Source organism: Sceloporus occidentalis, unplaced genomic scaffold (assembly GCF_023333645.1).
Source record: "Sceloporus occidentalis isolate IW3139 unplaced genomic scaffold, rSceOcc1.0.p SCAF_12, whole genome shotgun sequence".
Taxonomy (NCBI): Eukaryota; Metazoa; Chordata; class Lepidosauria; order Squamata; family Phrynosomatidae; genus Sceloporus; species Sceloporus occidentalis.
The window spans coordinates 10,259,591-10,276,939 of NW_028316992.1; the positions used below are offsets into that span (position 1 = coordinate 10,259,591).

The 17,349-nt window shown below is 43.4% G+C and overlaps 1 protein-coding gene across 1 annotated transcript; it reads left to right on the top strand.

The window, feature by feature from the left end:
- Positions 1-1,904: 1,904 nt before the first annotated feature.
- LOC149305262 (T-cell leukemia homeobox protein 3-like) lies at positions 1,905-17,127 on the top strand. The gene is made up of 3 exons (XM_089478016.1): positions 1,905-2,376; positions 5,476-5,719; positions 16,917-17,127. The coding sequence occupies exons 1-3, from the start codon at positions 1,905-1,907 to the stop codon at positions 17,125-17,127; spliced, it is 927 nt and encodes a 308-aa protein (XP_089334142.1).
- Positions 17,128-17,349: the final 222 nt, after the last annotated feature.

The following is a 17,349-nucleotide window of genomic DNA, read 5'->3' on the forward strand; positions in this document are numbered from 1 at the left end:
CCGGGTGGCTTTTCTCTGCAATGCAAGGAAGGCTTGGAAGAGGGGGAATTAAGAAGAAGGGAAAGGGAAAGAATTGTGATTGTATTCAATAGCTGGGATGTAGATATGGAAGAGAGAGAAGGAGGGAAAACAGAGACGAAATTGAATTTGTTTCAGCTGAGCCTTTTCCGCATCAAGGCGGGGATGGATGCCCTTTTTATTCTGGGGAAAGAAAGTGTTTCTTTTCCAATTCTTTCTTTTTTAAAATGGAAAGAAAAGAAACTTCAGGCACAAAACAGATCATTTGAATGTCCTTCTGCCTTCTCAGTTTCCAAAGAGGATGGATTTTAATTTTTGTAACCAGTTCAATTAAAAAGACCCTGAAAACAGCACTTTCCTCCTGGACCTGGTTTTGGAAAGAGAAGGCGACTGGTCCATTCTAGGCAAAAGCCTCCCTTTCGAAGGGTCCGATCCTGTTCCATGTTTCTTGGGAGGTAAAGCCCGAAAGGCCTGGTTCCCAACTCAGGACGGAATTGTAAAAGAGAGGAATGAACAAGATGGAGCTACTCCACTGAGTAGTGGGGTTACTCAGAGGAAGCGGCCCCCGTATCTCCGGAGTTGGGGAAACCAAGCTGGGTGGCCAGAGATGTCCTCCAAGCAGAGGACCTTGCAGAAATGAGGGCCTTCCAGGAAAGAAATAGAGGACATTACACAATGCAAACTTAATGCGCTCATTCTTATTAAATCCTATGATTCTATAAATTCACGCTTCTCGGTCCTTCTCCAAATAAAGGGCCTTTTGAGATGCCTCCCGGACAGGAAGTTGAAATGGAGGACAGGTCCTGGGAAAGGAGGACCTCTGCTCAAGGGACAAAATAGAGGACGCGGCAAGACAACAACTTAAAAAAATAACCCTTCTGTAAATATGAATGTACGCTTCTTAGTCAGGCTCCAAGTGGAGGACCTTTTGGAATGTCTCTCGGAGGGAAGGTGGAAATGTAGGACGGGTCCTGGAAAAGGAGGACGCCTGGTCACTCTGGGTTTGTTTGTTTTTAACAGTCTATTTTCACTGGAACCAACGATCCCAAAACTAATCTCTCCAGAGGCTTTTTTTTTGGGTGGGGCGCAGGGGTTTGAGCGCTAGAGACCTGAGTTCAAATCCCGACTTTGCCATGGAAATCCACACTCTCTCAGCCTCAGAGGATGGCCATGGTAATAAGGTCGTTGTCAGTCGGAAACGACTTGAAAGCACACAACAACCACAACCAGAGCCATCACAAAGCCTGGCTTTCTGTCCATTAAGGAGCACGTATGTGTGACTGTTTTGCAAAGGGTGGGAAGAGAGGAAAGGGGGGAGAGAGGGGGGTGAATTGCTCAGCTTGGCCCCATTGCCTGGGTCCCCCAATTTGGAAGGAGATGCTCCCTGGCCCTAATAAATCCGACCCATTGTGCGTTTCTCCGAAGCGGTGTCATGTCGGAACAGTCCCTAAGCATCCCTTTCGGAGGCAGGGGAGGAGGGGGGGGGCTTTGATGGAAACCCGGGAGCCAATGGGAGGCGAGAGGCTTGTTTGGGGCGGCCAATGGCAATGCGCCGGAGCCCAAAGTCTGGGCTGGGGGCTCCAAAAAAAGATGAGACAGGAGCTGGAAGAGGAGCACGCTTGGCAAAGTTTCAGTCGTGCCAAGGAGGGCTGGCCATGGATCTACTCCTCTGAAGGGAAGAGGAAGAAGAGGAAGAGGAAGAAGAGGAAGGGGACCCCTGGCTTCTTTTGTTGGTTGTTGTTTTGTCGTGTCCATAGGGGGAGTTGTGTGTTGTGTGTGTTGTGTGTCACTCTCTCCTCCTCCTCCTCCTCCTCCTCCTCCCCACCCACCCCACCCACCCCTTCCCCCTTTTCCTTCGGAGCCAAGATCCCTCTCCACCCAGGAGGATGGATCAGCCAACGACCACGCAGACCCCGCATCCGCACGAGCCCATCAGCTTCGGGATTGATCAGATTTTGAACAGCCCCGACCAGGAGCCGGCTTCCCAAAGCGGGGGCCGAGGAGCCCCCGACGGACCCACGACTTACCTGGCCAGTCCCTCCGGCGGAGGAGCATCAGGAGTAGCATCAGGAGGAGGAGGAGGTCCCGGCCGGAGCGGGGCTCCCTACCCTTCGCTGCCGCCGGGCTCTGCTTTCCCGGGCCTGGGCCCCCCCTTCGAGGACTCTGGATCTTACAGTGTCAACCTGAGCCTGGCCCCATCTGGCGTGATCCGGGTGCCAGCCCACAGGCCCATCCCCGGGGCAGTGCCGCCCCCCATCGCCAGCGCCATCCCGGCCATGCCAGCTGTGCCCGGCCTTGGCAGCCTCAACTTCCCCTGGATGGAGAGCAGCCGGCGCTTCGTCAAGGACAGGTTCACAGGTAAAAGAAGGAAGGGGGGAAAGGGGGGAAGGCTGAAGGAGGAGGGCAAGGAGAGAGGGAAGGGAAAAGGAAAATAAAAAGAAAGGGAAGGGAAAAGGAAAGGAGGAAGGGAAGGGGAAGGAAAGGAAGGAAAGCCAAAAGGGAAGGGAAAGAAAAAGGAAAAAGGAAGGGAAGGACAGGAAAGGACAGGAGAGGGAAAAAAAAAGAGGGAATGGAGGGGAATGCAAAAAAAGGGAAGGAAACGAATGGGGAATGGGAAGGGAAAGGAAAAGAAAAGAAAAAAATAGAAGGCAAGGGAAAGAGAAAGGAGAGGAGGAAGAGAAGGGAAAAGGGAAGAGAAGGAAAAAGGAAAGAGAAAAAGAAAGGGGGAGGGGAAGGGAAGGAAAAGGGGAAGAGAAGGAAAGATGGAAAGGGAAGGGGAAGGGAAGGAGAAAGGGAAGGAAGAAGGGAAGGGAAGGAAAAGGAAAGAGAAGCAAAGGAAAAAGGAAAAAGAGAAAGGGAAGGAGAATGGAAAGGAGGAAGGGAAGGAAAAAGGGAAGGAAAAAGAAAGTCAAGGAAGGGGTTCCCTTCCTTTCTCCCTTTTTAAAAGGCTGTACCCGGATATTCAGAGGGGCGCCTGGGAAGTTTCCTTCCCACCCTGTTTTATACACACACACACACACACACACACACACACTTACAGGTGTCTGTGTGTATTCTTCTTACAGGTGTGTCTCTCCCCACTGTCTCTCTTTTCCTAAAGAGCAAAGCCCAGTCCCACCATCCTTCAAGGGAAACGAAATCATCCTTTTTTAAAAACCGAAACCCTATGATGCTATGCTATGCTCGGTCCTTTTCCTGTGAGTGAGAGAGAGAAATAACCCAGTATTTCTTCTTTACGGGGAGATGTGGTCCCTCGCTTTCTCCCTCAGCGTCCAACTTGTAGCTTCTGCCTGAGCGGTCCTCTAGGGACGAGGCCCCCGAGGGATGTCGGGTTTGGTCGGATGCATTTCAGGGGACAGAGAACCGGCAAAGTCGCCTCTTGCCTAAGGAAAGAAACCCTATGAAACCCATGGGGCCGCCCTAAATCGACAGATGCCTTGAAGGCACACATTCACACAAACACACACACACACACACAAAAGGAAAGATGACAAAAGAGACATGACTCTTGGGGTATTATTATTATTAGCATTAGCATTAGTAACTACATAGCTTTTGTGTTTTGTTGGGGGAAGGAATGAAAGCCGTTTCATTTCCCTGGCCCTGATCTCTTCCTAGAGAGTGGGAAAAAGGCGAGGAAATCGCTTAATCCGATTATAGGAAGCGAAGCGGGGGAAATGGTGCGAAGCCAATTGAAGGCTAAATGCCCCTCCGACAAAAGATGATGGAAACCCTTCTCCATCGAAAGTAGATTATTAGATGAAGGGCCAAGAAACCAGGCAGCGGGAGAGAGAAATGAGGTTAAGGTTGCCTTCTAAGGAAGGAAACAAGCCCAAATAGGGCTTTTTTCCTGGGTTGAGACACTTCAGAGTGAAGCCATTTATTTTTGGAGAGAGATGGGGGAAAATGTATTATTTGGAGAGTCAGAGAGGGTCATCATGAAGAAATCTCCCGACAAATAGACGAAGAGAAGCCCTTGGACCCCAAAGACTGGTAGTAAAACAAACAAATAGAAATAAATACACAAATAAATCAACATATAGATTTGTTTTTTTTAATGGCTAGTTAGGTATTTTGAGATCCCTTCTTCCCCGAAATCTGATTTAATGAAAACAAAAAATAATGGGCTAAAATGCAAAAAAATAATAATGTCTAAACTAAAGCCTTTGAAATTGCTCTAAAAATGGGAATTAGCAAAACACAGGGAGGAAAAGCATCCCTGTCTATGGCAAGGCAAGGTCTGCATTTGAGCTGCGTTTTCTTTCTTTCAGAGCAGATTTATAAACCGCGTTTACTCCTCCGTCCGACTTCCTCCTCTGGAAGAAAAAGATTTCCTCCTCTGGAGCTAGAGGCGATTTTTTTCCTTTGCGGGGGAAGAGACTTCAGTTTAGAGTTTTCTTCTTCTTGTTGTGGTTGTCTCTCTGTTGTGGTTTTCCTTGCGAGATTCCCCAGGATTGGACTCCCTTCTTCTCCTTTCCCAGAGCCTTCCTGAGATGATCTGGAATTGCATGGAGTTTATGGGGAGAGTCTGGAAACCTCATAAGAAGGGGCTGGGGAAATCAAGCACACACACACACACACACCACTTTGCCTGGATCCTAAGCATCTGGGGCTGGGAGGGGAAAAGGCCAGGGGGGTCCCAGTTGGTGACACCGGAGGGGTTTCCCCTTAAGGGAGTTTCCTGGGCCTTCCCCGACCCAGATGGACCTCTCTGCATCTGGAGATGCCCGCTAGCCAGGGCTCAAGGCAGCGCCCTTGGCCCTCTCCCTGGCTGCTCCTGCTGCACTGCGGGAGTAAGGCAGCCCCACAACGCTTTCACTGTGGAATTCTGGGATGTGTAGTTCCTTGGGGCACCAGAGCACTCGCACAGAGGAGGCAAAGTATCTCACCAAACTGCAGATCCCAGGATTCCATAGCACTGGGCCGCGGCGGTGAAAGTGCAGATAAGACACCACTCTTCGGGACTCTTTTATTCTGTGACTCACTGGAATTCTCTCTCTCTCTCTCTCTCTCTCTCTTTCTTTCTTTCCTCCCTTCTTTTGTTCCCTCCTTCTTTCCTTCCCTTTCCTTCTTTCCTCCCTCCCTTCATTTTTCTTTCTTCCCTCTATCCCCCTTCCTTCCTTCCTTCCTTCCTTCCTTCCTTCCTTCCTCCCCTTCCCTCCTCTTTTTCCTTTCCCTTTCCCTTCCCCTTTCCTTTCCCCTTTCTTTCCCTTTCCCTTTCCCTTTCCCTTTCCCTTTCCCTTTCCCTTTCCCTTTCCCTTTCCCTTCCCTTAACTTTCCCTTTTCCTTCTCCTTTCCCTTCCCTTCTCCTTCCCCCTTCCCCCTTTCTTTCTCCTTCCTCTTCCCTTCCCCTTCATCTTAACTTTCTCCTTCCCTTTCTTTTTCCTTCCCCTTCCCCTTCTCCCCTCCTTGCCCCCCTCTGTCTTGCCCCTTGTTCTGCCTCTTGGGCCGGAGCAGCGGCGGCGGCGCTGACGCCTTTCACGGTGACGCGGCGGATCGGGCACCCGTATCAGAACCGGACCCCTCCGAAGCGGAAGAAGCCGCGCACCTCCTTCTCGCGGGTCCAGATCTGCGAGCTGGAGAAGCGCTTCCACCGGCAGAAGTACCTGGCCTCCGCCGAGAGGGCCGCCCTGGCCAAGTCCCTCAAGATGACCGACGCCCAGGTCAAGACCTGGTTCCAGAACAGGAGGACCAAGTGGCGGTGAGTCAGGCAGGCAGGCAAGAAAGAGAGGAAGGAAGGAAGGAAGGAAGGAGAGAGGAAGTAAGGAAAGAAGGAAGAAGTTGAAGCTAGTTGCCCCTTCTGAGCCCTCCTCTCCTGAATCCTCCTGGTTCTTGGAGGGGAGTCGCTTGGAAGCAAAAGGAACTCTGCACACGCTCAGAGGGGAAGGCCTCTCACTTTCATGGTAGAGAGAGAGAGCAGTCCTATTTCTCTCGCTCCAGCCCCAAATTTCCTCTCCTTAGGACTACCCAAGGTGACCACATTCCCCCCTTCGGGGACACTGGTGGACTTTCTCCCTGCCCGCCCCCCCCCCCCCAGAAAGACATTCAGCGGACGAGAAAGAGAGCAGGCACCCAGCTCCTGGCCCTGAATCAGGGCTTGGGAAACAACAGCCTATGTGTGTTACATTTCCCAGAATCCCCTAGCCAGCCTGGCCACTGCCAGGCCAAGAAACAAAAGAAAGAACGTTAAAAAGGACGGAGGGGAAGGGAGGGGAAAAAGTAACTTTTCCAAGCCTTGCCCTCCTCCTCTTGACTGGAAAGGAGGACTTAGTGAAAGGCAGGGAGCAAAAAGACCCACTCCCAAAACACGGGCCACAAAGCATCTGCCTCGTTTGCGCTGGCATTTGGCTGGTCTGCTTTGCTCTAGGGAGAAGAAGAGACAGTCCCAGGCAGGATGATGCCCCGCATCCCTCTGGGATTACCCCCCCCCCCAAAATGTGGATTATTCCAGGGGATGGGTTTCATAACAGAGAGCCTACATACCTTAAAGGTATCACAGCCGGAGCCTAAATACTGAAAGCCACCAGATCGCCTCTAATCTTGGATGCTAAGCAGGGCCAGCGCTGGTTAGTATTTAGATAGGAGGCCGCCAAGGAATGTCAGGTGCTTGCTGTAGGCTATATTTCGGAGGAAGGAACTGGCAAAACCTCCTCTGGAGATGCCTGGCCTAAGGAAACCCTACAAAACCCATGGGGTCGCCATAAACCGACAGGAGGCTTGAAGTCGCACACACAGATGCGTTATTATCCTGGTTTATTTAGTCTATATATTCTTAATCTCAGTCTCTCTACATATACAAATACATATATACAGTGTATGTATGTATGTATGTATGTATGTGTGTGTGTATAGTTATGTGTGTGTGTGTGTGTGTGTGTGTGTATGACCACGATATGAGTGTGCACGCCTTCAAGTCGCCTGTAGATGTATGGCGAACCCAAGGATTTCATAGCGGTCTTTTAGGCAAGATGTGTGTGTGTGTGTGTGTGTGTGTGTACACACACACACACACACACACACACACACTGTAAATGTATATGTATCTGTAGAAAGATTGAGATTGAGATTGAGATTGAGGCAGATGCTAAATTTAGGCTCTCACATTATGACAGGGATCGAAATGACAGATAGATAGATAGATAGATAGATAGATAGATAGATAGATAGATAGATAGACAGACAGACAGACAGACAGACAGACAGACAGACTGATTTAGGCAGTAGCTAAGTCTAGGCTCACCAATTATATACCATATCCAAATTATATATTCTATACCAAATTATATATCTCGAGCCCTCTCGTGATTTGAGAACCAACCTAGACTTAATGTTTGCCTAAACCTAAGACTAGTTATGAGGAAGAGTAAAGCCTGAGTAGGGCCCGGGATCATCCCATAGATCCACCCAAGGGGACCCCCAGCCCCACCCCAGAGAGGAGGGCCAGGAAAAGGGGGTGCCTCGATGGGAGGACTGGTGTGAGCCCTTACTTCGGGTGACCTTTCAAGCGAGGATGGGGAGGCTTGGATGAAGGGAGGGAGGAGATGCTTTTCCTTGTCCAAAGGCTCAGGGGGGAGATCCTTGGGTCTGTAGAGAAGGGGGCCATCCCTTTCTATGCCCTGCCCCCCCCGAAGCCCCCCCTTCCCCATTTGGAGAAAGCATTTCCCAATGCAATAAACCAAGCCCTCCAGCCTGGCTGCAGGGAAAGTCATTTGCGTCCCAGACAGAGAGAGAAAAAGAGACTTCGGAGCCCAAGGGAAGTGTGTTTGTCTCTTTGTGTGTCTCTCTCTCTCTCTGAGTGTGTCTTTGTTTGAGGGGGACAGAAATTGGTCGGTGGGGCAGGGCTTTCTCTCTTCCCCTAGCACCCAGGATCCCCATATTATCATTATCATCATCATTATTTGTAAAGGAAAACTAGACCTACCAGGGAATCCCGAACAGGGTGGCACCACCCGTCCTCTTTTTCCAGGACCCGTCCTCCATTTCTAACCTCCTGTCCCAAGTGCCTTCAGTTTTGACCCTGGCTAAGAAAGAATTGGAAGAGACCCCAAGAAGGGCCATCCAGTCCAGCCCCATTCTGTCATGCAGGAACTCTCCATCAAAGCACTCCCGACAAATGGCCATCCAGCCTCTGTTTAAAGACCTCCAAGGAAGGAGACTCCATTAGACTCCGAGGCAGTATATTGCACTGTGGAGCAGCCCTTACTGCCAGGAAGGTCCTCCTAATGTTGAGGTGGGATCTCTTTTCCTGTAGCTTTTCCTGTAATAGGTTGATGTTTAGGAGTGGAAGTGTCCTGAGAGAAGAGCGGAGGGAGAGTCCTGGGAGGGTCTCCTCGGGGGACCTAGAGATGTCCTCATCGCCAAGGAGGACAAGGCATCTCATAATGGAGGGCCTTCAAGAAAAAGGAGGATAGGACCAAACAAAAGCTCGAAACACTCATGCTTCCTTAGTCATGGAGGACCTTTGCGACTGCGGTCTCTTGGCCGCAACTCTCTTCTATTCCGCTTCCACTTCGGTTTAACGCTCTGCTTGGGCCACCCACGATGCAAGGCCCCATGTAGTAGACCAGGCGTCCTCCTTTTCCAGGACGCGTCCTCCATGCCATCCTTCTGTCCGGGAGGGATTCCCAAACGCCCTCCATTTGGAGCACAGACGAAAAGGATGGGTTTCCTATTTCCATCAGGAGGGTCTTGAGCTTTTCTTTGGTCCCGTCCTCCCTGTTTCTTGCATGTCCTCCATTTCGCGGTGCAAAATGTCCTCCTTGGCGGGGCCAGGGCATCTCCGGTCCCCCTGAGAGAAAGGGGTTTGCTTTCCAACGGTGTAGTAGCCGTTCCTATTAACGCGTTTTAGACAAAATGGGGTTCAAGTTGTTCGGAGGGTGGAAAGGCAGCGGCGCCGCCGAGATCGGTGCCTGGCTAACAAAGCAGTGCTAATAATAACAGTAACAATGATGATGATGATGATGATGATGATGAGGCAAAGGGATCTTTGAGAGAAACTGGTAGTAGGAGCTTTTGTAGACTTGAGTTTACTTCCTCAGATACTTTGCAATGAAGTCTACTAAAGCTCAAGGTACCAATTTCTTTCTTTCAGTTAGTTTTAAAGGTGCTATAAGATCCCTTTGCATCATCATCATCATCATCACTATTATTATTATTATCGACCCCTTTGCATACTGATTTTCCAGACTAACACGGCTATGTCTTTGAATCATCATCATCATCATCGTCATCGTCGTCGTCGTCATTATTTTCTTCTTCTTCTTATCAGTATTATTATAATCATTATATCATCATCATCATTATTTTATTGTTATTATTATTATAGATCCCTTTGCGTTATACATTTATACATTTAGGAAGAAGTTAAATTTAGGCTCTCACATCGCGAAATGCTTGACAGACAGACAGACAGACAGACAGACAGACAGACGTATTGATTGATTGATTGATTGATTGCTTTTCTAGACTAACATGGCTGTGCCTTTGAATTATTATTAATATCTTACTATGTTATTATTATTATCACACAATAATAATTATATATATATATTTTAAAATCTATCAAAAACAATTATAATATTTTAATGGTTCACTTCAATACTACTACTACTACTACTCATCATCATCATCATAAACCGGATGGAATCATTTCCGGCTGCAGTCCTAGACTTGTTATCCCCCCCTTTAATTCCATTGTAAATCCTAAAAGCAATCCTACCTTTCATTAGAGGGGAATAGGATTAAGCTGTCAAACTCCAGGTCGTAAAGTGAGAGTATTTGTAGGATTTGTACAGTTTTAGGGGGAAGCTGTGCCTTGCCCAAAGCCCAAAGCTTGGCACTGATTTTTGTGGGATTTTTAATAAATCCTATAGTATAAAGTGTGAGAACCGACGGAGGAGGCTCCTCTCCGTTACAACTCCCATTTAATTCCTCGGCTGAGCGTTATTAGAAAAGATGGCCAAGGACTGGGTCCTGATTCCTCCTTCCTCCTCTCTCTCCGCCAACCAACACCAAACCTGGCCAGAGAGTAATTCCCAGTTACTAGGATCCTTACTTCCTCCCCGTTACCAACGAATTACTCCTACTTTTGCCACCGATTGCAAGGCAATGGCTTTTTCTTATTTTTTCCCTTGAGTTTGCTTGGGATCCTGGTGGGAAACCAGACCTTTTAATGGGACTTTTTGGGGTGCTTTTAATTGTACTGTTTTTTAAAATATCGTAAACCCCAATGAGTCCCAGTTTTGGGAATAGGGAGGGATATCATCATCATCATTTAATAATAATAATAATAATAATAATAATAATAATAATAATTTATCACCATCATCATAATTATTTAATAATAATTCATCATCATCATCATCATTTCATAAAAACAATAATAATTTATCATCATCATCATCATTTAATAATAATAATAATTTATTATTTTCATCATCATCATCATCATCTAATAATAATAATTATTATTATTTATTTTATAATAAAATAATGATGATGATTATTTAATAATAATTTATTATTTTATTATGGTATAATAATATTTTATTATTATTTTATAATAAAATTATTATTATTATTATATCATCACCATTTAATAATAATAATATTTTAATATTTTATAATAAAATGATGATGATGATGGTAATGATAATAATATCATCAGCATTTAATAATTTATCATTTTATAATGTTATAATATTTTATTATTTCATAACAAAATGATGATGATGATAATATCATCAGCATTTAATAATAACAATTTATTATTATTTTATAATAATATTTTATTATTGTTTTATAGTAAAATGATGATGATGATGATGATGATGATGAAAGGCTTGGAAAACACCGCCGTTCCTCTGACTTTGCGGACGGTTTGCAAAGACAAATGCATTTATTTTCGTTGCAAATTTGGAACAAAACGCCCGACGTCCCGTTCTTTGGAAAGAGGAAATCCGAATTGCCGTTTCCCCAAATATTAGTAGCGTTCCCCCCCCCCTTTTTTTTTGGAAATAAGGGAACAACTGGGTTTCGTTCCTTCTCGTTTAAAATGAACTTTTGGGGGGAGGTTTTATTTTTATTTTTATTTTTATTTTATTTTATTATTTTTTGTGATCATTTTGTCGCCTACACCTCTCTTTTCCCTCATGTATTTATTTAATTTAATTTTATTATTTTATTTATTGTGATCATTGTCTACAATTCTTTTTTCCCATATATATATATATATATATATGAATGATTTTATTTATTGTGATTATTTTGTCTCCCCTGATGTATTTATTTTATTTTATTATTTATTGTGATCATTGTCTACACTTCTCTTTTTTCCCTTTCTCTCTCTCATATATATATATATATATATATATATATATATATGAGAATTATATATATAATTTTATTTATTGTGATCATTTCGTCTCCCTTGATGTATTTATTTTATTTCATTTCACTTATTCTGGCCATTTTGTCGTCTACACTTCTCTTCTTCCCCTGATGTATTTAATTTAATTTAATTTAATTTATTTCGTTTATTGTGCTCATTTTGTCGTCGAAACCTCTCTTTGTTCCCTGATGATTTTATTTTATTTTATTTTATTTTATTATTTATTGTGGTCATTTTTGTCGTCGAAGCCTCTCTTTTCTCTGATGTTCGACCACTTTTTAAGATCGCGCCTAGAAAGAAAGAAAGAAAGAAGGAAAGAAAGAAAGAAAGAAAGAAAGAAAGAAAGATATCTGTTCCTGGTTTTGCACTTATTATTGCTTTCTTTGGAAATAAATATTGGTGGGTTTTCCCCCAATGTTTCCTTTTTCAAAAGTTCAAAAGCGGGATTTTAAAAAAATATGTTCATATTTAATTTTATTAACTATTGTATATTATATTTATGTATATTAGAGCTGAGAAGTGGCTGCATTTTCCCATTTTCCAGGAATGTTTGGAGACAAGTTTGTTTTAATCTCATTTTTCTTTTTCCATCACCAAAAGAAAGAGAGAGAGAGAGAGAGAGAGAAATGCCCAAGTCGGGCTCTTTCAGCCCAGAAGTGTAGACACGTGTCTGTCTTTGCACGTGAGAAAGGGAGAAACCTGGGCTGAAAGTAACCCCCGAAAGATGGAGGTTGTTGAGTTGAGGCAGCCATCGGAGGAACCCTTGCTCCCAAAGAAGGTTTCCGGAGTTGTATATAAAATACGGGAAGGCAAAAATAGCTTCTTAGTGATGCTCAGAATAGAGGACACGGTGCCATTCTTCCCGGACAGGAGGTGGAAATGGAGGACAGATCTCGAGGGGGAAAAGGAGGACATCCTGACTTCAAGCCTTAGTTGTTGTATGCAGAATAAAAAACTCAAGACACTCATATAAATGTAAATCTATGCTTCTCAATCATGCTCAAAATGGAAGATATTTTGGGATCTCTCCTGGACAGAAGGTGGAAATGGAGGACAGGTCCTGGAAAAGGAGGACCTCTGGTCACCCTGACTTCAAGTAGTAGTTGTTGTGTACAAAAGAGAAGCTAAAATAATATGAATGTAAATTAATTATATAATAATAATAATAATAATAATAATAATAATAATAATAATAATAATAATATAAATGTAAATCCATGCTTCGCAGTCATGCTCAAAATGGAAGATATTTTGGAATCTCTCCTGGATAGAAGTTTGCAATGGAGGACAGGTCCTGGAAAAGGAGGACTTCTGAGGACCCTGACTTCCAAGCACTAGTAGTAATTGTTGTGTATTAAATAAGAGGTAAAATAATATAAACGTAAATCAGTTCCATGATATAATACTCAAAAGGTGCCGCCAAGCAAGATCTCTTTGCAGACTAGGTTTTTTCCAAACCAATTTGGTTACAGGGTTGTTGTTTTTAATCTATGAACCGCCTTGGGTCCCTGCTGGGAGAAAGGCGGCATACAAATGAAAATCAATCAATCAATCAGTCAATCCCCAAAGGAAAGCATTGCCCCTTCAATAGCAATCCTGGCTTTCCCCAGAGTTTCCCCAAATCCCCCCCCCCCCCCCCGGATTTCTAGCATTTCAGGGACTTTGAAATACAGCCCTAGAGGCATCCCAAGAAAAGGACCAGGTAAAATAATATAATATATGTTAATTATTAATATTATACACACACACACACACACACATACTCTCTCTCTCTCTCTCTCTCTCTCTCTCTCTAATTTATATCAATAATTGACATATATTATATTATAAATAATCATATCAAGGCAGCAAATACCCCAAATCCGTCTTTAATGGCAATATTTAGGGAGGGAAGGGAAATGTCATTGGAGAGGGGTTAAGAAATATTGTCCTCCTTTTGCCTTCCCCAAAAGTAATAATAATAATAATAATAATAATAATAATAATAATAAATTTATTAATATTCCGCCTTTTCCTGAGTGAATCAAGGCGGATTACAACACAAATATAACAATAAAATGTCATAAGGATAAAAATTCACAATGATAAACCACCCCCATATCCCAGCCCTCCAAGAGACCCTGTCCTAATAGACAGCCCCAATAAATAAATACCATAATAATAATAATAATAATAATGATAATAGTAAAATACATTAAAAAAAACACACAAAATGCCACCTAGGTCCAAAAACACACTGCAGGAAGAATCCAGTTTGAGACCTCTTTAATAAAAATAAAAATATTATTATTATTATTATTAATAAAACTTTTATTTGATTTTTGTAATAAAACAATCACTTTAACTGCCTTGGCTCAATGCTAGGGAATCCTGGGGGCTGTAGTTGTGTGAGACATGGAGCCTTCTCTGCCAGAGAGAGAGAGAGAGAGAGAGAGAGAGAGAGAGCTTGGGGCCACAACAAACTACAATTCCCAGGATTCCCTAGCACTGAGCCTTGAGTCAAAGTGGATTGTCTGCAGTGTATTTTGGATCGTAGCCTCTTAAGTGAGAAATAGTTTATTAACTCAAGGATGTATACTTTTATGGCTTTGGCTGCTGTGACAAGTCACACTCTCTCAGCCCCAGAGGATGGCCATGGCAAACCCCTTCTGAAGACATCTCCAGGGGCAGCTTTGCTGGCCATATTGCCATATGCAAAATGATGTGCATTTTGGTTGGTCCTATAAAGGTATCACTGTTTGGGTGATACTGTTGTACCCCTCTGAAGAAACTGGCCCAGGGAACCCTTTTTAGGGTCGCCCTCAATTGGGACAGGCTTGAAGGCACACATCAAGTAAAACAAAACAAAACAAAACCAAACAAAGTAAAATAAATAACCTAACATAAAATAAAATAAAATAAAAATAATAAAAAATAAAATAAAATAAAAATAATATAATATAAAGTAAAATAATAATAAAAATAAAATAAAGTAAAATAATAATAATAATAATAATAATAATAATAATAATAATAAAATAAAATATATAAAGTAAGGTACAGTAATGTGAAGTAAAGTAAAATAAATAACATAAAATAAAGTAAAAAAATTAATATAAAATAAAATAATAATAAAATAAAACAAAAGTCTCCTTGAAACTGGCGCAGACCTGGGGAAATTGGTTCCTATGGTACCAAATCGTGCTGATGAAGGAGAGTTTGCTGTTGTTGTTGCTGTTGTTGTTGTTGTTGTGGGCAAAAGGAGGAGAAGGGAACAGCAGAAGCCTGGCAGCAAATAGGGGAGGACTGTGTGTTGTTGTGTGTAGTGTGTATTTCCTCCTGGGACCATAGCCCAGGGCCATTCCTTTTGGGACCACGGTCCACACTGCAGAAATAATCCGGTTTGGCATCACTTTAACTGCCATGGCTCAATGCTATGGCATCCTGGAACAAGGATGGAGCAGCCTTCCTCTGCAGTTTCAGAGGATGCTGAGCCAGGAGGAGGATGGGACCAAAAGGGGTGCATTTGCACTGTAGAATTAATACACTTCCATACCGCTTTAACTGCCATGGCTCCATCCTACAGCATCCTGGGATTTGTAGTGTTTGAAAAGCGGGGGGAAGCTAAGAGGTTTTTTTTTATTTAAGCAGGCATTTAATATATGTATAATCATGCCAGGCCTCTATGTGTCTGTGTGTGTTTTGGTTGTGCCTTTTGTGTGGCTTTTATACTGCTTTTAGATGGTTTTAACTGTTTTGAATTTTTACTGTAAGTTTTTTTTTTTAAAAACCTGTAAGCCGACTTGGGTTTCTTCTGGGAGAAAGGCGGTATACAACGGAAATTAGTGATGAAGATAATAAATTATTATTATTATTATTATTATTATTATTTTGCATGAAATTAGTAATGATGGTGTTATATTATTATTATTATTAATTTGCATGAAATTAGTAATGATGGTGTTATATTATTATTATTATTATTATTAATTTGCATGAAATTAGTAATGATAGTGATAATAATAAAAATTATTATTATTATTTTGCATGAAATTAGTAATGATGGTAATAGTAAGTTATTATTATTTTGCTTGAAATTAGTAATTATGGTGTTATATTATTATTATTATTCTGCATGAAATTAGTAATGATTGTGATAATAAATTATTATTATTATTATGCATGAAATTAGTAATGATGGTAATAATAAATTATTGTTATTATTATTATTATTTTGCATGAAATTAGTAATTATGATAAATTATTATTATTATTATTATTTTGAATGAAATTAGTAATAATGACGACGACGATGATGATTTTACATGAAATTAGTAATAATAATAATACAGTAATACATTTGTGTGCCGCGTTTCTTCCAGAAGAGACCCAAGGCGGCTTAAAAAGATCAAAAAAACCTTACAGTAAAAATTCAAAACACTTTTCATAATCTAAAAACAGTATAAAACCACATTTAAAAAACCTACAAAACCTACAAAGCACAACCAAAGCAACCCTTCCACAAAAGCAGTATTACAGTACTTACCTAAAACATTATTATTATTATTATTATTATTATTATTATTATTATGCTTATTTTATACTGTTTTAATTAGATGTTTTTAACTGTTTTTAAATTGCACTAAGCTTTAAATATGTTTTTGTCTTGTGAACCGCCTTGGGTCCCTTTCTGGGAGAAAGGCGGCATAATAATAATAATAGTAATAATAAAAAGTCCTTAGATTTCTAGGGAGAAGAGCCAGTCCTTCGGGGTGTGTGTGTGTGTGTGTGTGTGTGTGCGTGCAATGATGGATGTTAACATTAGACAAATGTTAGTTAGTCAACTCCATCCAGAAACAGGGGAGATTCACTTTGTAGCAATCTATTAGAATGGGTTTGAGGCAGCCTAGAATCGCCTTGGCCTTTTTAGCTGCAGCATCACAGGGAGGGCTCCTGTTGAAGCCATGGCCCTCATTTTGTCACGCCTTTGCAGTGAGGACATCTAGTCAATTTAGTCTATTGAGGTCACATATAGAATCCTAGAATCATAGCTGCAGCATCACAGGGAGGGTTCATGTTGAAGCTATGGTCCACATTTTGTGGCCCCTTGTCTTCCTTTGCAGTGATCTGGTCATTCTGCCCTATTGGGGTCACCTAGGATCGCCTTGGCCTTTTTAGCTGCAGCATCACAGGGAGGGCTCCTGTTGTGTCGCCTTGTCTTCCTTTGAGATGAGGACATCTGGTCACTCTGCCCTATTGAGTCAGATCGCATTGGCCTTTTCAGCTGCAGCATCACAGGGAAAGGCCCCTATTGAAGCTACGGCCCACATTTTGTAGTGCTTTGTCCTCCTTTGCAGTGAGGCCATCTGGTCACTCTGTCCTATTCGGGCGACCTGGAATCGCCTTGGCCTTTTTAGCCGCAGCATCACAGGGAGTGAGATCGCCTTGGCCTTTTTTGCCGCAGCATCACAGACCCCTGGACCCTTTCGATTCCCTTTTGACCTCCTGTTCTTGCCTTCTTTCCTTGCAGGAGGCAGACAGCGGAGGAGCGGGAGGCCGAGCGGCAGCAGGCGAGCCGACTGATGCTGCAGCTCCAGCACGACGCCTTCCAGAAGTCCCTGAACGACTCCATCCAGCCGGACCCTCTCTGCCTCCACAACTCCTCGCTCTTCGCCCTCCAGAACCTCCAGCCCTGGGAAGAGGAGGCCGCCAAGATCCCCCCGGTCACCTCCTTGGTCTGAGAAGGAGGACGCCCTCCATTCCCTCTGCATGACCCCCAAGGAGGCCGGCGGGGCAGGACTTGGGTGGGAAGCCAGTGCCCGCCTTCCCTGCCCCCACCAATGCCCCAGCAATGGCTGCCAGGCTGGCACTGCCCACTCGCCTCCCCTCCAAGCCTCCCTGGACTTTTTGCCTCTTGAAAAGACTTCTTGCCAAGACTTCTAGGTGACCACAGGAACACCTTT